This window comes from Acanthopagrus latus, chromosome 13, assembly GCF_904848185.1.
Source record: "Acanthopagrus latus isolate v.2019 chromosome 13, fAcaLat1.1, whole genome shotgun sequence".
NCBI lineage: Eukaryota > Metazoa > Chordata > Actinopteri > Spariformes > Sparidae > Acanthopagrus > Acanthopagrus latus.
In genome coordinates, this window is record NC_051051.1 from 7,940,313 (window position 1) to 7,954,326 (window position 14,014).

General features: G+C 41.3%; 2 protein-coding genes across 4 annotated transcripts in view; both read right to left on the minus strand.

The window, feature by feature from the left end:
• Window positions 1-14,014, minus strand: part of ltbp3 (latent transforming growth factor beta binding protein 3) — a 55,335-nt gene that overhangs the window by 3,567 nt on the left and 37,754 nt on the right. The window contains exons 21-30 of one of the 2 annotated variants that reach the window (XM_037118794.1): window positions 8,284-8,409; window positions 7,804-7,974; window positions 7,508-7,588; window positions 6,787-6,915; window positions 6,526-6,663; window positions 6,301-6,441; window positions 3,255-3,383; window positions 1,058-1,219; window positions 882-971; window positions 623-751 (exon numbers count right to left, since the gene is read on the minus strand). In XM_037118794.1, the coding sequence (XP_036974689.1) occupies window positions 623-751; window positions 882-971; window positions 1,058-1,219; window positions 3,255-3,383; window positions 6,301-6,441; window positions 6,526-6,663; window positions 6,787-6,915; window positions 7,508-7,588; window positions 7,804-7,974; window positions 8,284-8,409 (1,296 nt within the window). Of the gene's footprint in view, window positions 1-622; window positions 752-866; window positions 972-1,057; window positions 1,220-3,254; window positions 3,384-6,300; window positions 6,442-6,525; window positions 6,664-6,786; window positions 6,916-7,507; window positions 7,589-7,803; window positions 7,975-8,283; window positions 8,410-14,014 lie in introns of both variants that reach the window. The other variant, XM_037118793.1, reaches the window with a different exon arrangement.
• Window positions 10,780-13,032, minus strand: LOC119030866 (interaptin-like). 2 transcript variants are annotated; one of them, XM_037118796.1, is made up of 3 exons: window positions 12,425-13,016; window positions 12,120-12,323; window positions 10,780-11,995 (listed from the first exon to the last, which is right to left on the minus strand). In XM_037118796.1, the coding sequence occupies exons 1-3, from the start codon at window positions 12,853-12,855 to the stop codon at window positions 11,158-11,160; spliced, it is 1,473 nt and encodes a 490-aa protein (XP_036974691.1). In that variant the 5' UTR covers window positions 12,856-13,016; the 3' UTR covers window positions 10,780-11,157. The 2 variants fall into 2 exon arrangements, with proteins under 2 accessions (XP_036974691.1, XP_036974692.1); XM_037118797.1 differs by lacking the exon at window positions 12,120-12,323 and having other exon boundaries at window positions 12,425-13,032.

Here is a 14,014-nt window from a genome sequence, read left to right on the forward strand (position 1 = left end):
CAGCAGATTACAAAAAGTGTATCCTGAATAATTTTGGATTGCTCTTGGATTATTTCATTTTGAAACATCAATAATATTTCACATGAAGCTAAAAAAAAAAAAATGGATGCAGCCACAACAGTTGGCCACAATACATTTTCCAAAATAAAATGCAAGTTGAACAGTCAGCACTTACAGTTGGTCAAATCAAACCTTAACAAAAACAATATAAGGGCACATGGAGCTCTTTTAACCAGAAGGGAGCACTTCCATTTCATTCAATTTTGTATGTAAATAAAAAGCAATAAAAACTCAATTATCCATAAATCATCATAAAAATTTTTTTTAAAAAATCAAATATTACTGTCAACAGGTTCGCCACAAAGGGGAGCACTTGTCCAGGAAACCCAGCACGATATTAGAGTTAACAGAGCGTTGTCCATTATGAAAAATTGTTTCAAGTGAATCCACGACAATGTAAATATATACTAATTACACATTTTTCAAATGTAATCTGTGCTGATTATAGTGATTTATATTTTGTAATCTGATGACATGTGATTCAATGCCCTTCGTATATTCCTTGAATTGCAATGAGTCAACAGCCGAAAAAAAAAAAAAAAGTAAACTAGCAGGTACAAACCTATACAGCGGGTGCGGGAGTGGTCCAGCCTAAAACCTGTGTTACATTCACACATGGTGCCCAGGTAGGAGCGGACACAGCGGCCATTTGCACAGCTGCATTCATCCGAATCCTCCTCTGAACTGTCTCCTTTAACGGACAAATAGGCAGGGGAGAAGAACAAATGTGGGACAGAACGAGATCAGAAAATCAGGGGTTGGTTCGGGGCTATTTAATCATTTTGTCTGACATGAGTGTACATTACCGAAGATGCTTTTACCAGGGTTGTAGTTGGCAAAAGCTGCCAGGAAATCCTGCTCCCCATCAGACTCAGTCTCCAGATGCATCTCACACAGTCGACTGAACATCTCTGAACGCAAGGAAATAAACGTCTTTTTAGATCAAAACAGAGGAGAAGCTGAAGGTTACTCTGGTCGCTCAGTGTCCTTAGCTCACCTGAGTTTCTGGGTGGACAGGTGTTACACTCGGGCCCCCAGCCCCGACCGTAGTGACAGCAGCACTCTGAGTAGGTCACCACCAAGCCGTTCCTGGGCTCGCTGCAGATCAAGCCCTCGTCAACCTGCAGGAAACACACGTCCTTGTGGGCTGCAGTACGATCTGGGTGAAAAAGGAGCATAAATAAACAATTACAGGTACAACGTGAGAATTCGGATACATTTGGAATCAGAGTGTTTTTATCCATTTCAATTACAGTACAGGAAGCCACATTCAGCCAGTCCTAAGTAAAGCTGTGTTATGTAAGCCGGTGGAAGACGTCCAAATTACCAAGTGTACATTTGTTAAATTATTTGTGCAATATGTGAGAATGTTCGTTAAAGACATTGTACTATCAACAGAATGTAAAAAAAGAGCCGTTTTGATGTTATGACGTCTGTGTTGCAGAGATATCCTTTGAAGGTAGCATGCTAACCAGCTAGCCTCTCCCCATCCCAGGCCAAAGGTCCTGTGCTACACGTGCAATCACTAACAATTTTCCAACTGACTGAGCTAACAGCAGCTCCGCTAAGTAGCAGCAGGGGGTTACTCTGGTGATACACTGCCCCCAAATTTTTTTGCACCTCTAAAGGATAAATGTGTGTTTTTGTTACCCTCAATCTACGTACAGATGAAGGATGTTGGTCACATGTTAGAATACTCAAACAAATGTAACATGTAAAGGTTATGAAAAACATATATATACAGTATATAAATAAAATACCTAGAAATCAGAGTGAAATTGCCATAGTGTGTATAAAATGTATCAACCTTTGATTCGTTTTGATATGTTTATTATGGCTGGGGGTAGCAGAGGTCAAGAGTCTATACAAGCACGTATTAACCAAAGAGCAGAAACTCGTCCAGCCCATAACAAAGTGGCTGCCTGTATACAGTAGCTATAACACTTTTTCAACAATGTACTTAATAATATATAGTATATTGTACAGTACGGAGATCTGGTCATGGCCTGTGGCAATGAGTCCATACATTGAATTATTTTTCATAATTAAAACTATGAAAATTATATTCAAATATTTTTTCCAAACTCAAAAGAAAACAATGTCATATCTTGAAATGAAAACCAACTTCACATTACTATGATTCTGAATGTCACTGCCATGCTCATGAGTGTTAATGTGTAGTACATATATATCGAGGGTGTGTGCATATTAATGTACAGTGCATGTGGCAACATGACAACAATTATCGGGAGTGAGGAGCAGCTTGAAATTCTCGTGGCGTCTCTGTTTCAAGTGTCAAACATACTGCTGTAGCAACACTGAGGGTAAGATAATGATGATGAGACGCCTGTGGTCATGTTTTTCTTTGTTTTTTCTTGATGATGATGAATCCTGGGCAGAACTATCAGAACTGATTTTCCTCAACGCTAATCTTTCATGCACTTACAGTCTTCTGTGCTTACAAGTAAAACATGGGTGCAGCTTGCAGTGTTTGGCTGACATGAAAGAATCGCAGTGGCTGCTTTTGTTGCTTTGACGATGAAGATACGCTGACGGTTTACTGTCGTTAGCCCAGCAGCTTATTGTTACAGATCAACTGTGCATCACAATTATATGTTATGTGTTTGATATAATTGTGTAGATAGAGAATGATGGTTTTCATTCATTTCATTCATTCATTACTCAGGATGAATGAAGTCCGCTGGCATCCAACACATAATGCTCTGTGAATATATTTCATGCAATATTCATCAGCAATGAGCTCAGGCCATTCTGTACTTAATATTTAGTTTTTTCATAAGGCTGAGTTTGTGTTGTATCTAACAGAGCAAATCAATTTCATCATCTAAAATAACACAGACAAAGGAGACACAAATTGTTTTTGCAAAGAGACATGCAGAGAAAATGCAATCAAAGTAATAAAAGTGATAACTTTTTTTCTCACAGTGAACATACTCTGATAGTGCTTTGTGTGCATAAATGCATACTTTCGATTTGTATGCTTAATAAGGTATCTCTCCAAGAATGGGAGCTGTCTCTATAAAGTGGGTAAGAGGGAAAACGGCAGTGCAGGCCAGATGGGACACAAACTGGGAGGAATTACAAGGAGCAAGATGAGCGGCAGATGTAAGCCAATACTCATTTTGATCATGCTCGCGGTCATGCTCGGGAGAGCTGACGCTCATTTTACCCACCGTCATAGACGCACTGTTTCAGCGCTGCACTGAAGGTGAGGGGAGGGTCGCAAAAACAGTGAAAGGAGCCGGGCGTGTTCTCACACCTCCCATTCTTACAGTACGAGGGGTCCTGGCACTCATTCACATCTGCAAAGGGCACCACAGACACTGGTTACAGTATGAACATCTGCTTGGGGCCAGCTCTTAGTCTGCAGGTGGTGGACACAATAATGGAGAAGAACCTGTGCTACATAAGGAAATTCTGCACAATAATCCCGCAACAAACTATGCTGTAATGTTCAGTTTTTCCTGAAATTGTTTCACAAATACTTTGACTCAGCTGTGTGCTGATTATTGAGGCTGTCGTGTTTTTGCATTGCCTCATTTCATGTTCAGCCTCATTACATAGCAGTACCAGATAATGTTAACAGGCCACAGAGAGTCGAATCTCAGCAAAAACTGAACATCTTCAGCCTCAGATGCAGCATTCAATGCAATGATATGGCAGCGGTTTATTGTGTCCACCCCCTGTATGTCTGGTTTTCCTTCCATAAATGTTGCATGCAAGGTTCTGCTTATGGCAAAATGAGATTTGGTCATGCATAATATTGCAGTTGGCCTCTGGTAAACATGCAACCACACTGTGAAATCTGCAAAAATGCTGCAGGTTAAAACAGGAAACCTGGTTCCAGCAACACTGTGACTGAGGAATCTTTTTTATGTGCCAAGATGTTTGCAGGCAGTTTGCAGAGAAAATGATACTGACATTTAGGCCAGTGTGTACTGTGATGTGGGAGCAACAAGTTTCTAGTATTCATTTGTTTCTGTTTTTTTTTTTCTTTCGCTTTATTCAAGTGTCAGCATGTCACTAGATGGAAACCTGAGGGTCTCCAATGGATTCAGTATTAAAAATAAAAAGATCTGAACTGAGATTTACAACTCCTCTAGTCCAACTTTTTTAAAAGACAGATTCACATTCACTCAGTCCCAAGAACACAATTTAAAACAACTCGTTGATGTGAATAAAGAATATCTGGCTTCCCAGAAGCACAGAAGACTTCGGGATGAGTGCACAGTTACAATCAATTTTCAGAAAATGCTTCCATAAAATGACTGGTGATGGCAAAAGTTGGTTTGAGGCTAATCAGTGTTCATCCATTGATTCATTTTGTAGTCATATTCATATCAAGGGAGACCAGAGTCGTCCCTCCCTAAGATGTTATCTCGCAGCTTTTCTCTGTTTGTCTGAATACAAACAAAGGGAGGCTTCCAGGTGCTCGGACCACTTCAAGTGGCTCCTTTCAAAGCCAAGATGCAGCAGCTTGATATGGAAGTCCCTCTGAATTGCAGCACAGCTGTGGAGGAAACCCTGTTTTTGCTTTTCGTATCCACAATTGAGCCTGAACCCAAAGAGTGTGACCGCAGGTGAGGCTCAAAAGGGAGATTCATGAGGGTATTTTAGCTCTGTTTTTAATAATCACAGCCACCTCAAAGTCTGCATTATTACAGCTGGTGTCTCTCACCAGTGGCTAAATGTCAAGATCATAAATAAGATACAAGGTCTACTGGACCACCTAACTTTAGGCTGTTCCTTCCCTGTCACCTCCTGTAATGCTCTCCTTTGTGGGAGGGAACTAAAGTCTATATAAAGACGACAGGGTCATACTCCGGAATATACAGTATCTCTATACAACTATGTATATCAAAAGATCTTTATGTGAACAGATGGTGCCTCCAGGATAGCACACCAGTTGCTCAGAGCACAGTGGCAACTTTATAAATGAACGGGGAACCACAGTTTCAAACTCAGAGGCACTGACTATTGTCCCAGCAGTGCCACACTCAGCTGTAAACAGCCACAGTAAACATTGTTAGCCACTTGCGAGAAGGACGGCATCATCGGCAAATAACAGCACCTCACTGTCAACAAAGAGGGAGTTTCCAGACGCTGGCTCAGGTGTGTCTATAAATATGACACACTCGTTGGACTTCAGAGCCCGACCTTGAACACGGTTGGCCTTAAAGCAAGAATACAAACACATCTCCCATCCTGAGTGTTACGAGAACAGAGTTGACCACACTTTCCAAAAATTGCTGCAGCACAGCCTTTTAATTTTTTCCTTTTAAATGCACGTCCACGAACTCCTGTCCATATCATCAGCAAACCTTGGCTCGATGATTGGGTGAATGTAGTCCATCTCAGTATCAGGTGGCGATCTGTTCAGATCCTATTCATCAATAATGTCAGAGCAACAGCTTCAGAGGTCTTGGGATAACAACAACTACTTTTTTGTCCTGAAGTTTCAATATATAAATATAATATAAAAGGTAATATTTGTGACTAGTGTTTCAGGAATTCAGACAACAGTTACAGTAAATCATGATTTGGACGTCAACTTCTCACTTGATTTATATCAGGATAGAATATGTGAGCCTTAATAAAGCTCTGAGGGCTATGAACGGAATATTTAAACACCACTCTTTTATTTCAGCACTTCTATATGTTTATTCCATCCAAATGTGTTCCCATGGCATTACTTTTATTTGTGCCATTATGTGGTTTAGCTTAGGATGGCTATATAATACTTCTTCCACTTTCATCATCCTGCCATCGATATATGTAACAAATACTCCCCCCCGAAAAAAAATCTAAAATGTGAATCTCAGATTACACAAAATCCTCTTCAGCCACTACAATGTGATGAAAACCCTTCTGATGTATAACATGCAGACTCATTCAGCATGCTCACACCATTTGCAAACATCTTTAACTGTGATCACAAATCACAACTTGAGAATAAAGCCTCTCCATCCTCACGATCTACAAAGCTCAGTGTCTATTCTCGCCTCTGGTTAGTAAAATAACACCTACAAAAATGTTAGTAGATTCCTTCTGCGCATTTCTTTTCCTCTTGGCGCGGAAATAACTTTTGTCTCACATGTACTGCTTCCCACAAGCGCAGACAGCCAACACTTCGTTTTGTGCTTTTTCCAGGATAAACTGCTGTTGCCCACCACTGCCTTGTTGCTCTCTATAACCCTCCGACTGAGTGTCTGCACTCACCAGCCTGCTCCTCGGGGGTCACACAGCTGTTACGGTCGGTGGCCAGCATCCAGGGCGGAGAGCAGATGCAGTAGTACGACCCTGGAGTGTCCACACAGTGGCCGTTCTTACAGTTGGCCGGGTCCTCACACTCATTTACATCTGCAGAACAACAGGGTTTACTCACACCTCAGGGCGTTTTGCTTCCAGTGGCTACATGGATGCACTTGGGACACATTTACTCACCTGCTACTGTTGTCATCTCACACCTCTGCTTGTTAACGTCCGGAGTCCAGGGACGGTTACAGTTGCAGTAGAAGGAGCCTTCGGTGTTGACGCACTGACCGTTAGTACACATAGACTCATCGTGGCATTCGTTCACATCTGCAGGTGAAGATACAGCCATGAAGAACAACATGAGTCTATCCAAACATCTACAAACTGCTCCGTCTTTACAGATGTGAACAAAGCTTATTTCTTTTTTACATTTCGTATCCAGGTACTTACCAATGCACTCAAGAAGGTTGCTGTCATAGTAGAAGCCCTGCTGACAGTAGCACTCGTAGCCCGGCAGCGTGTTCTCACAGTGACCCTTCTTACAGATTTCATCGGCAAACAAAGAACACTCGTCGATATCTGCAGGCAAGGCAGGAGAAATACATTCTCAGTGACAGACGGGGGGGAATTAGTGAAAAAGTGTTTTTCAATCTAATGAGGACAGTTCTTGTGTATGTCCATGAGTGTTGCAGAAGCTACTTGGTACCAATGATTTCAAACTGGAAGAAGTTAAACCACAGCAAAGCCACCTGAGGAATAAATCTAGTTTGGCACACTAAAGCTATTTACAATCAAACTGCACGTGAGAAATGATCAGAAACTTAGAAAAATAAAAATAGATTGTACACATTTAATATGAAATTCTAACAATGTGTGATACAAAAAAGTCACACGCCAGCAGAGTTGGAAAGTTACAAGGTACAAATACTTTGTTACTGATGTTTGATTACACTGTTCCCCAGCATTGGTTACTGCAACGGTAAACATTAGGAACTGACAACTACTAGGGACAAGGATATGTAGAAGGGTATTTTACTAGTGTTACTGTAATCATTTATTCATATCAAAACAGAACCTCTGTCCACATTCATTCATAACTTATCACTGTCACCTGGTGCAAATATAGTTATATATATATATATATATATATATATATATATATAATATCTACCATGGTAGGCAGGCAGGCTGTACAGCAGTCCTTCATCGAGGTAGAGGCCTAACCCGTTCGGACACAGGGAGTGGAACTCAGCTGAGTGGGGAAGACCAGGCAGAGTTGAATAAACAGTCCATACGACATAGAGTAGATACAGAATATTACCTAATGTTCACCTTTTAGGTCAATTCTCAAAACATATCCAATGTATTGACTTGAAGACCCGCCAATAATCACTGCACGTGTAGCTTACAGTAAGGTATGACTTGGTTGACTGCGTGTTTACTTGCACGTTTCTCAGGTAAATGTACCTGACTGGGTGACGGGGCAGGGGTAGATCTCACAGTGGTCTCCCCAGCCCACTCCAATGGAGCAGCAGCACTCCTGCTTGGTGACGTTGGTGGCCAGGACGCTGTCGCAGAACACGGTATCATCGAGGTTCAGGTAACACTCCTTCTTCTCGTCCATCAGCACTCGAACTGCTGCAGGAATAAACACCGTGGGCATTAGGAAATCCAGTGACTGGAATGGACTGTTTTTTTTTACCTTTGGGTTTAATACTTTGAAGCCTGTAATTCAGTTCATATAGAACGCAGGATTTGGTTATTTATGACCAATGATTATAATTGTTTGGCTTTGAGGATTTGCAGGCCAAACAATTACGGTTGGTTTGAATCTGAACTGACATGTTTTGGGTTCGGGACAGGCAGGGATCAAATGTTCAGGCCCGGTTAAAGCTGCGGGATAAATGTGGGTCTACAGTAAAGCACAGGGAATCAGAGCAGGCTTACCCTCACAGCTGTGCTTGTCCTCTGAGAGGACATAGCCGTGATTGCAGACACACAAATACGAGCCGGGTCTGTTCTCGCAAGAGCCGTAGGGCTGGCAGAGGCTTCTGTCTGCACATTCGTCTATGTCTGAAAGGGAAATCACACATGCTGCTCACACACAAGTATTTGTTTCAGTCCAAACACCATCTGAGACACAAACAATTTTTTTTTAAAGAGCTTGAGAATGTAGCCATCGGATATATTTGGCTATATTATAGCTTCCAGCTAATTCTCCCTATAAAACTTTCTGCTTTGTGGAAACTTTTGGAACGGTTTGATCTTTCTTTCATTAATAATGTTTCTATTCCTGTTTATTTGATCTTACTCATTACTTTCTTTACTTCCTCCGCCCTCATGTCCTTAGGTCCTTTTCTCCTCCTATCTGCCTTGTCTGGCTTCATTTTCTCTTGTAAAGCACTTTGTAACCTTGTTAAGAAAAGTGCTTTAAAGTTTCATATTATTACATTTGTTCAGACATTTCAAATATTTGCAGATGTGGTGTCAGTAGCATGTACTTTTTGACTCAAAATCCCACAGTGTGATGTTATTGAGAGACACCTGCCAGTGATGACGCACAAATAATGAGTCATAAGCTATAACAGTCACAGTTTAGTGTTTACTTTTGGGTTGATGAGTTTCCATCATGCAGGACATAGTGAATGAGTAAATGAGACTTCTACCCTGATTTTATTAGGGCCCGAGCAGGGAAACCTGTAAGGTCCCTATTGTTATTCTAACTTTCGACTTTTTTGTCCCAAATTATCGCATTTTTCACTGCCTGAACATACTGCAAAACTCACTGAACTTGGAATATAGGTCAGACCGGGCGAAAATGTTTATAAGCTATTATTGTTGCAAATTTCTACTTATATCTATGTGTTCCCTGAATTATGCTGAATCTCGTGATGTAGGCCACGCCCATTTCTGCCTCTGTTTTTTTTTTCCTCGTCAATTGGCCAAGTGTCTTTTTCAAACTCCTCCTGGGCAATTTCACCGATTTGAAACTTTGCACACAGCAAACAAAAACCTTTTTTTTGACAAAAAATTATCAAAAGTATTTTGATATTTTGAAGAATACTCAAGTTATTAAATGACAACTCCCTGCTGATTCTGCTCAAAGCAGGAAATGTTGCATATCTCCACAGTCCTAATGACATGAAACTCAGGTTACTACTTCCACATGAGCCCCTGAGGCTCTGTGCAAAATATTTGCAGATGACCACTGGGTGGCTCTCTTTAAATTTAAGTATTTTATACCTCCACATCGTTTGGGGGGATTAACACCAAACTTCGTACAATTATTGCCAAATGCCCTCCTGACGATTGCTGACAAAAGGTGTTACCATCGGACTCTATAGCGCCCCCTGGAATATTAATATCCAAACCCCACCTCCGACATGCACATACATGAGCAACATTCGGTATGCATTTGTATCATGACCAGACACACGAAAAACATCTGGGGTATTAAAGAAGTCGGCCATTTTGATTCAAAGTTCTCATTTCAGTGCACCCTCTGACAGCGCCACTGCCTGACGCACGTGGACTGCGAATCAATTATCAAAACCTAACTGACCACAAATTACTTTGAGGGATTTTTCACCTATAGCCCATTTTGTATTTATGTAGATTGCAGGGAGTTCCTCTGACTGAAATGAAAATGAAATACCACTTGAGGGGCAAAATGTGTTCCCTCCGCAAGAAAGACAATGTTCTGCATTTTACATACATTACTGTGCAACTACTACATACTACAGAATAAAGCCATTGGAACAAGTAATTGAATTTTTCTTTCAAAGTTTATTTTTTTATTAAAAAAAAAAAAAAGAAATTGTGTGGGAACCGGAGCACCCGGAGAAAACCCACACAGGCATAGGGAAGGCGTGTTAAAGGGATATTCCGAGCAACTTTAATCCATGGTCTAACACATCCTGACACCGAGTAAGACCCCCCCTCGACAAACTGCCATCAAAAGGCCACAAATAATGCTCAGAACAGCACCAAACTTCAGCAACAGTACAAACAGGGTCCCAGCACATAGTTTGAGGCATCCAACCTCCGCTAGCTTAGCCAGATTGCTATTGTAAAGTCAACATAACCCACCTGCTGCAGCTTCCTGTTGTGGTGAAGCCCTGCGTGTCAATTACCAAGTGCAGTTAGAAATGCTCAGTTCCGTTGTTTTACCTGCCCGCTCTCGATAATAACTGTTATAAACTGGCAGGCAAGACATATAAGAACTTTGAATGCATTTCCATAGAGTAATAATCATATATTTTCATCCTTGCGGAACTCTGCTGCACTTGGTAATCGACTCGTCGAGACTTCCCCACAAAAGGAGAGAGCTGTGAGTTGTGTTGACTTTACAGTAGCAATTCGGCTAAACCAGCTGAGGTTTGATGGCTTGAACTATATGCTGAGACCCTATTTGTACTGTCGCTGAACTTTGGTGCTGTTCTGAGCATCATTTGTAGCTTTCTGCGGGCAGTTTCTTGTTGGAGGCGTATACTGCAATGTATTGTCAGTGTGAGGCCATTTGAGGTCTGCCAACTTGATCTCTCAACTTGGGCTCTTAACCTTACACCTTTATATCCCTTTAACTCCACACAGACAGCACACATGTAGCTCGTCTAAAAGACACAGTATGGGAAGCATTTCTGATTAGCTCCTCGTACTATGTCTGCAAGAGTGTGCTGCTGTTTGGATGTAACACTGATGTAGTGCCAACCCATGCCCGACCACATATGACATGTGGTATCTACTGGCTGTCCACAGTAGAGATGTTCTTGATGTTGATGTTTGATGGCAACTGTGACAGCTTGAGTTGTTGAAGCCATCTCACTTCTTCCACTTCTGTGGTTTCTTCAATCCCAGGAAGTGACGGACTCTTTTCCAGGAAGACTTTTTTGGTTTAGCTGGGTGAGTCTCCTTGGAGACTTGAGTCACGTCAAGTTCAAAGGCCGGGGCAGAAGCGATGGATTCCTGCTCACATGCCTTTTCTTCAGGGATTTTGGTCACCTCCAGAAGTTCGGGGGCCGAAACAGTATCGATGAACTCTTGCTTGCGTGCCTTCTCCTCGGGGATTTTGGTCACCTCCAGAAGTTCGGGGGCTGAGGTAGTAGCGATGGACTCCTGCTTGCACGGCTTCTCCTCTGTGATTTCAGCTTCCTTCAACGCCTTAAGCTCTGTGGAGAGGACAAGGCTGAGAGAGACCTGAGCAGTAAGCTGACTTTTCAGCTCCTCCATTTGTCTCTCATAATATTTCTCCTTCTCCAGGGTCTTTTGCTTGAGTTTGTTTATTTCCTCGGTCATTCTGTGACGGAGGTCGTTCTGCTCAGCCTTCAAGTTGGTAATGACCTGCAAGTCTCGCAACACTGCATCAGCGTGAGCCTTGACTTCTTTCTCAAGCTCCCGTTGCAGACTTTCAGCCTGCTGTCTCACAGTGAGGACTTCAGATTCATACCCTTGGCTGATTTTGTTCAGTTTGTCTTGGAGAAGGTTGTTCTTCAGCTGCTCCACCTGGAGTTCAGCAGTATACTTGTCCTGGCTGGATGCTTGTGCTATTTCCAGCTTGTTGTGTTGCTGTTGAAGGAGTTTTCTTTGCTGGGCTTCGCCCTGAAGCTCGTGTTTGAGAGTCTCAACCTGCTGTCTGACTTCAATGACATCAGTTTCATACCTAACATAAGAACAGATACGTTGAGATTAGTATAAGGATAAACATACTACACTGTAACTCTTATATGTACGCACATAATATATGCAATATATAATACTTCACAGTGAGGACTTCAGATTCATACCTTTGGCTGATTTTGTTCAGTTTGTCTTGGAGAAGTTTGTTCTTCTGCTGCTCCACCTGGAGTTCAGCAGTATACTTGTCCTGGCTGGATGCTTGTGCTATTTCCAGCTCGTTGTATTGTTGTTTTCTTTGCTGGGCTTCGCCCTGAAGCTCTTGTTTGAGAGTCTCAACTTGCTCTCTGACTTCAATGACATCAGTTTCATACCTGACATAAGAAAAGATAATATGAGATTAGTATAAGGATAAACATACTACACTGTAACTCTTATATGTACACACATAATATATGCAATATATAATACTTACCTGACTTTAAGCTGATTGTAGGAGATACTGATCTGATCCATTTCGTTCTGAAGAAGACTGTTTTTGTCCTTCTCCGCCTGGAGGTCAGCTTGATACTTCTCCTCGTTGATTAAATGGGCAACCTTCAGCTCCTCGTAATCTTTATGAAGATCCTTCTTCTTCTTCTGCCTGGTGTTATCTCTCACCTGAGTAGCTATCTTTGCGCTGCTGAGAGTTGCATCATCGCTGTATTTTCTCAGCCGCTCTAGCTCTCTTGTAGTCTCTTTACCCCTGTTAATATACATTTCTTTCAGGGTTTTCTGCTTTTTCAGCTGCTCTCTTGTATCTTCGAGCTCTTGGATAAGTTTCTCCCGAGACATGTCTGTGGGGCGTTCGCTAGAGTTCTCCATTTTGTTCGGCTGGTACTGTTGTCGCGGATAAACAAATACCATCACCTTGTTCCTCACTTTCCTTTCTCACGATAACACGGATGTGTCTGCGTTCGAAGAAAGATCGGACTGACAAAGTGTTGTCCTGCAAACCTGCCCTTTATATAGGCACGGAATGGAATGTTGCTGTGGAGGTTCTATTTGGCTTGATTGTTTTGCTTTGATCACCATAGACACACACAAATGCAAACACACACACACACACACACACACACACACACACACACGCACACGCACACACACACACATACACACACACACACAACAAATAAAATGTCAAAAACAAAAAATGGTGTCTCAGTTTAAAGTAATTAACATCATACATTTCATGGTAATTGTGTTGTTGTTGTTTTTTTAACATCTCTGTACCGATCATGTTAATCCATGATTACTCATTATCCTCTACATTCTTTCCTAATCACCCACCACCATGAAAAGAGACACGTAACCACACCAGATAAAGGCAACAGTACATGTGGCATTTGTGAAACCACTGCAGATAGACTTACTAAAATGTAGTCATATTTCCCAGATGTTTCAAGACACAAATGTTGTTGACATAAAATACTTTTAAATAAAATAAAGTACTACAGACCAATTGCTATAGCTAGAATACTATCTAAAGTGTTAGAACGGATCTTGCTTGATAGGCTTCAAGAATATGCTATAACTACTGACAACCAGTTTGGATTTAGAGCTAAGCTAGGCACTGACTTGTGTATTTATCAGAATCAGAAATCCTTTAATGTCCCACAGACGGGGAAATTTGTTTGTCACAGCAGCGACATAATATTACAAAAACAGAAACATATTACAATAACAGGAACAATAGCAAAAAATAAGCAATAAAATTAAAAAGGGAAGAAATAGACATACATACATATTTACATGATGTAGTGCAAAATTAACAGCGGTTTTTGTTTTGTTTTTTTAACACAGATTTTAAATACAGATAATAAATAGGGAATAAATATGGGTGTATGAAATTGACCAGAACCCTAACCCTAACCTGTACTTTTCAACCTGTATATGGATGGTCTGTCTAGAGAATTAGAGGAGTGTAACACTGGATGTATGGTGAGGAATCAACTTATTAACCATTTAATGTATGCTGATGATTTAATCATTATGTCACCATATAGTGCTGACTTACAGCAACTGC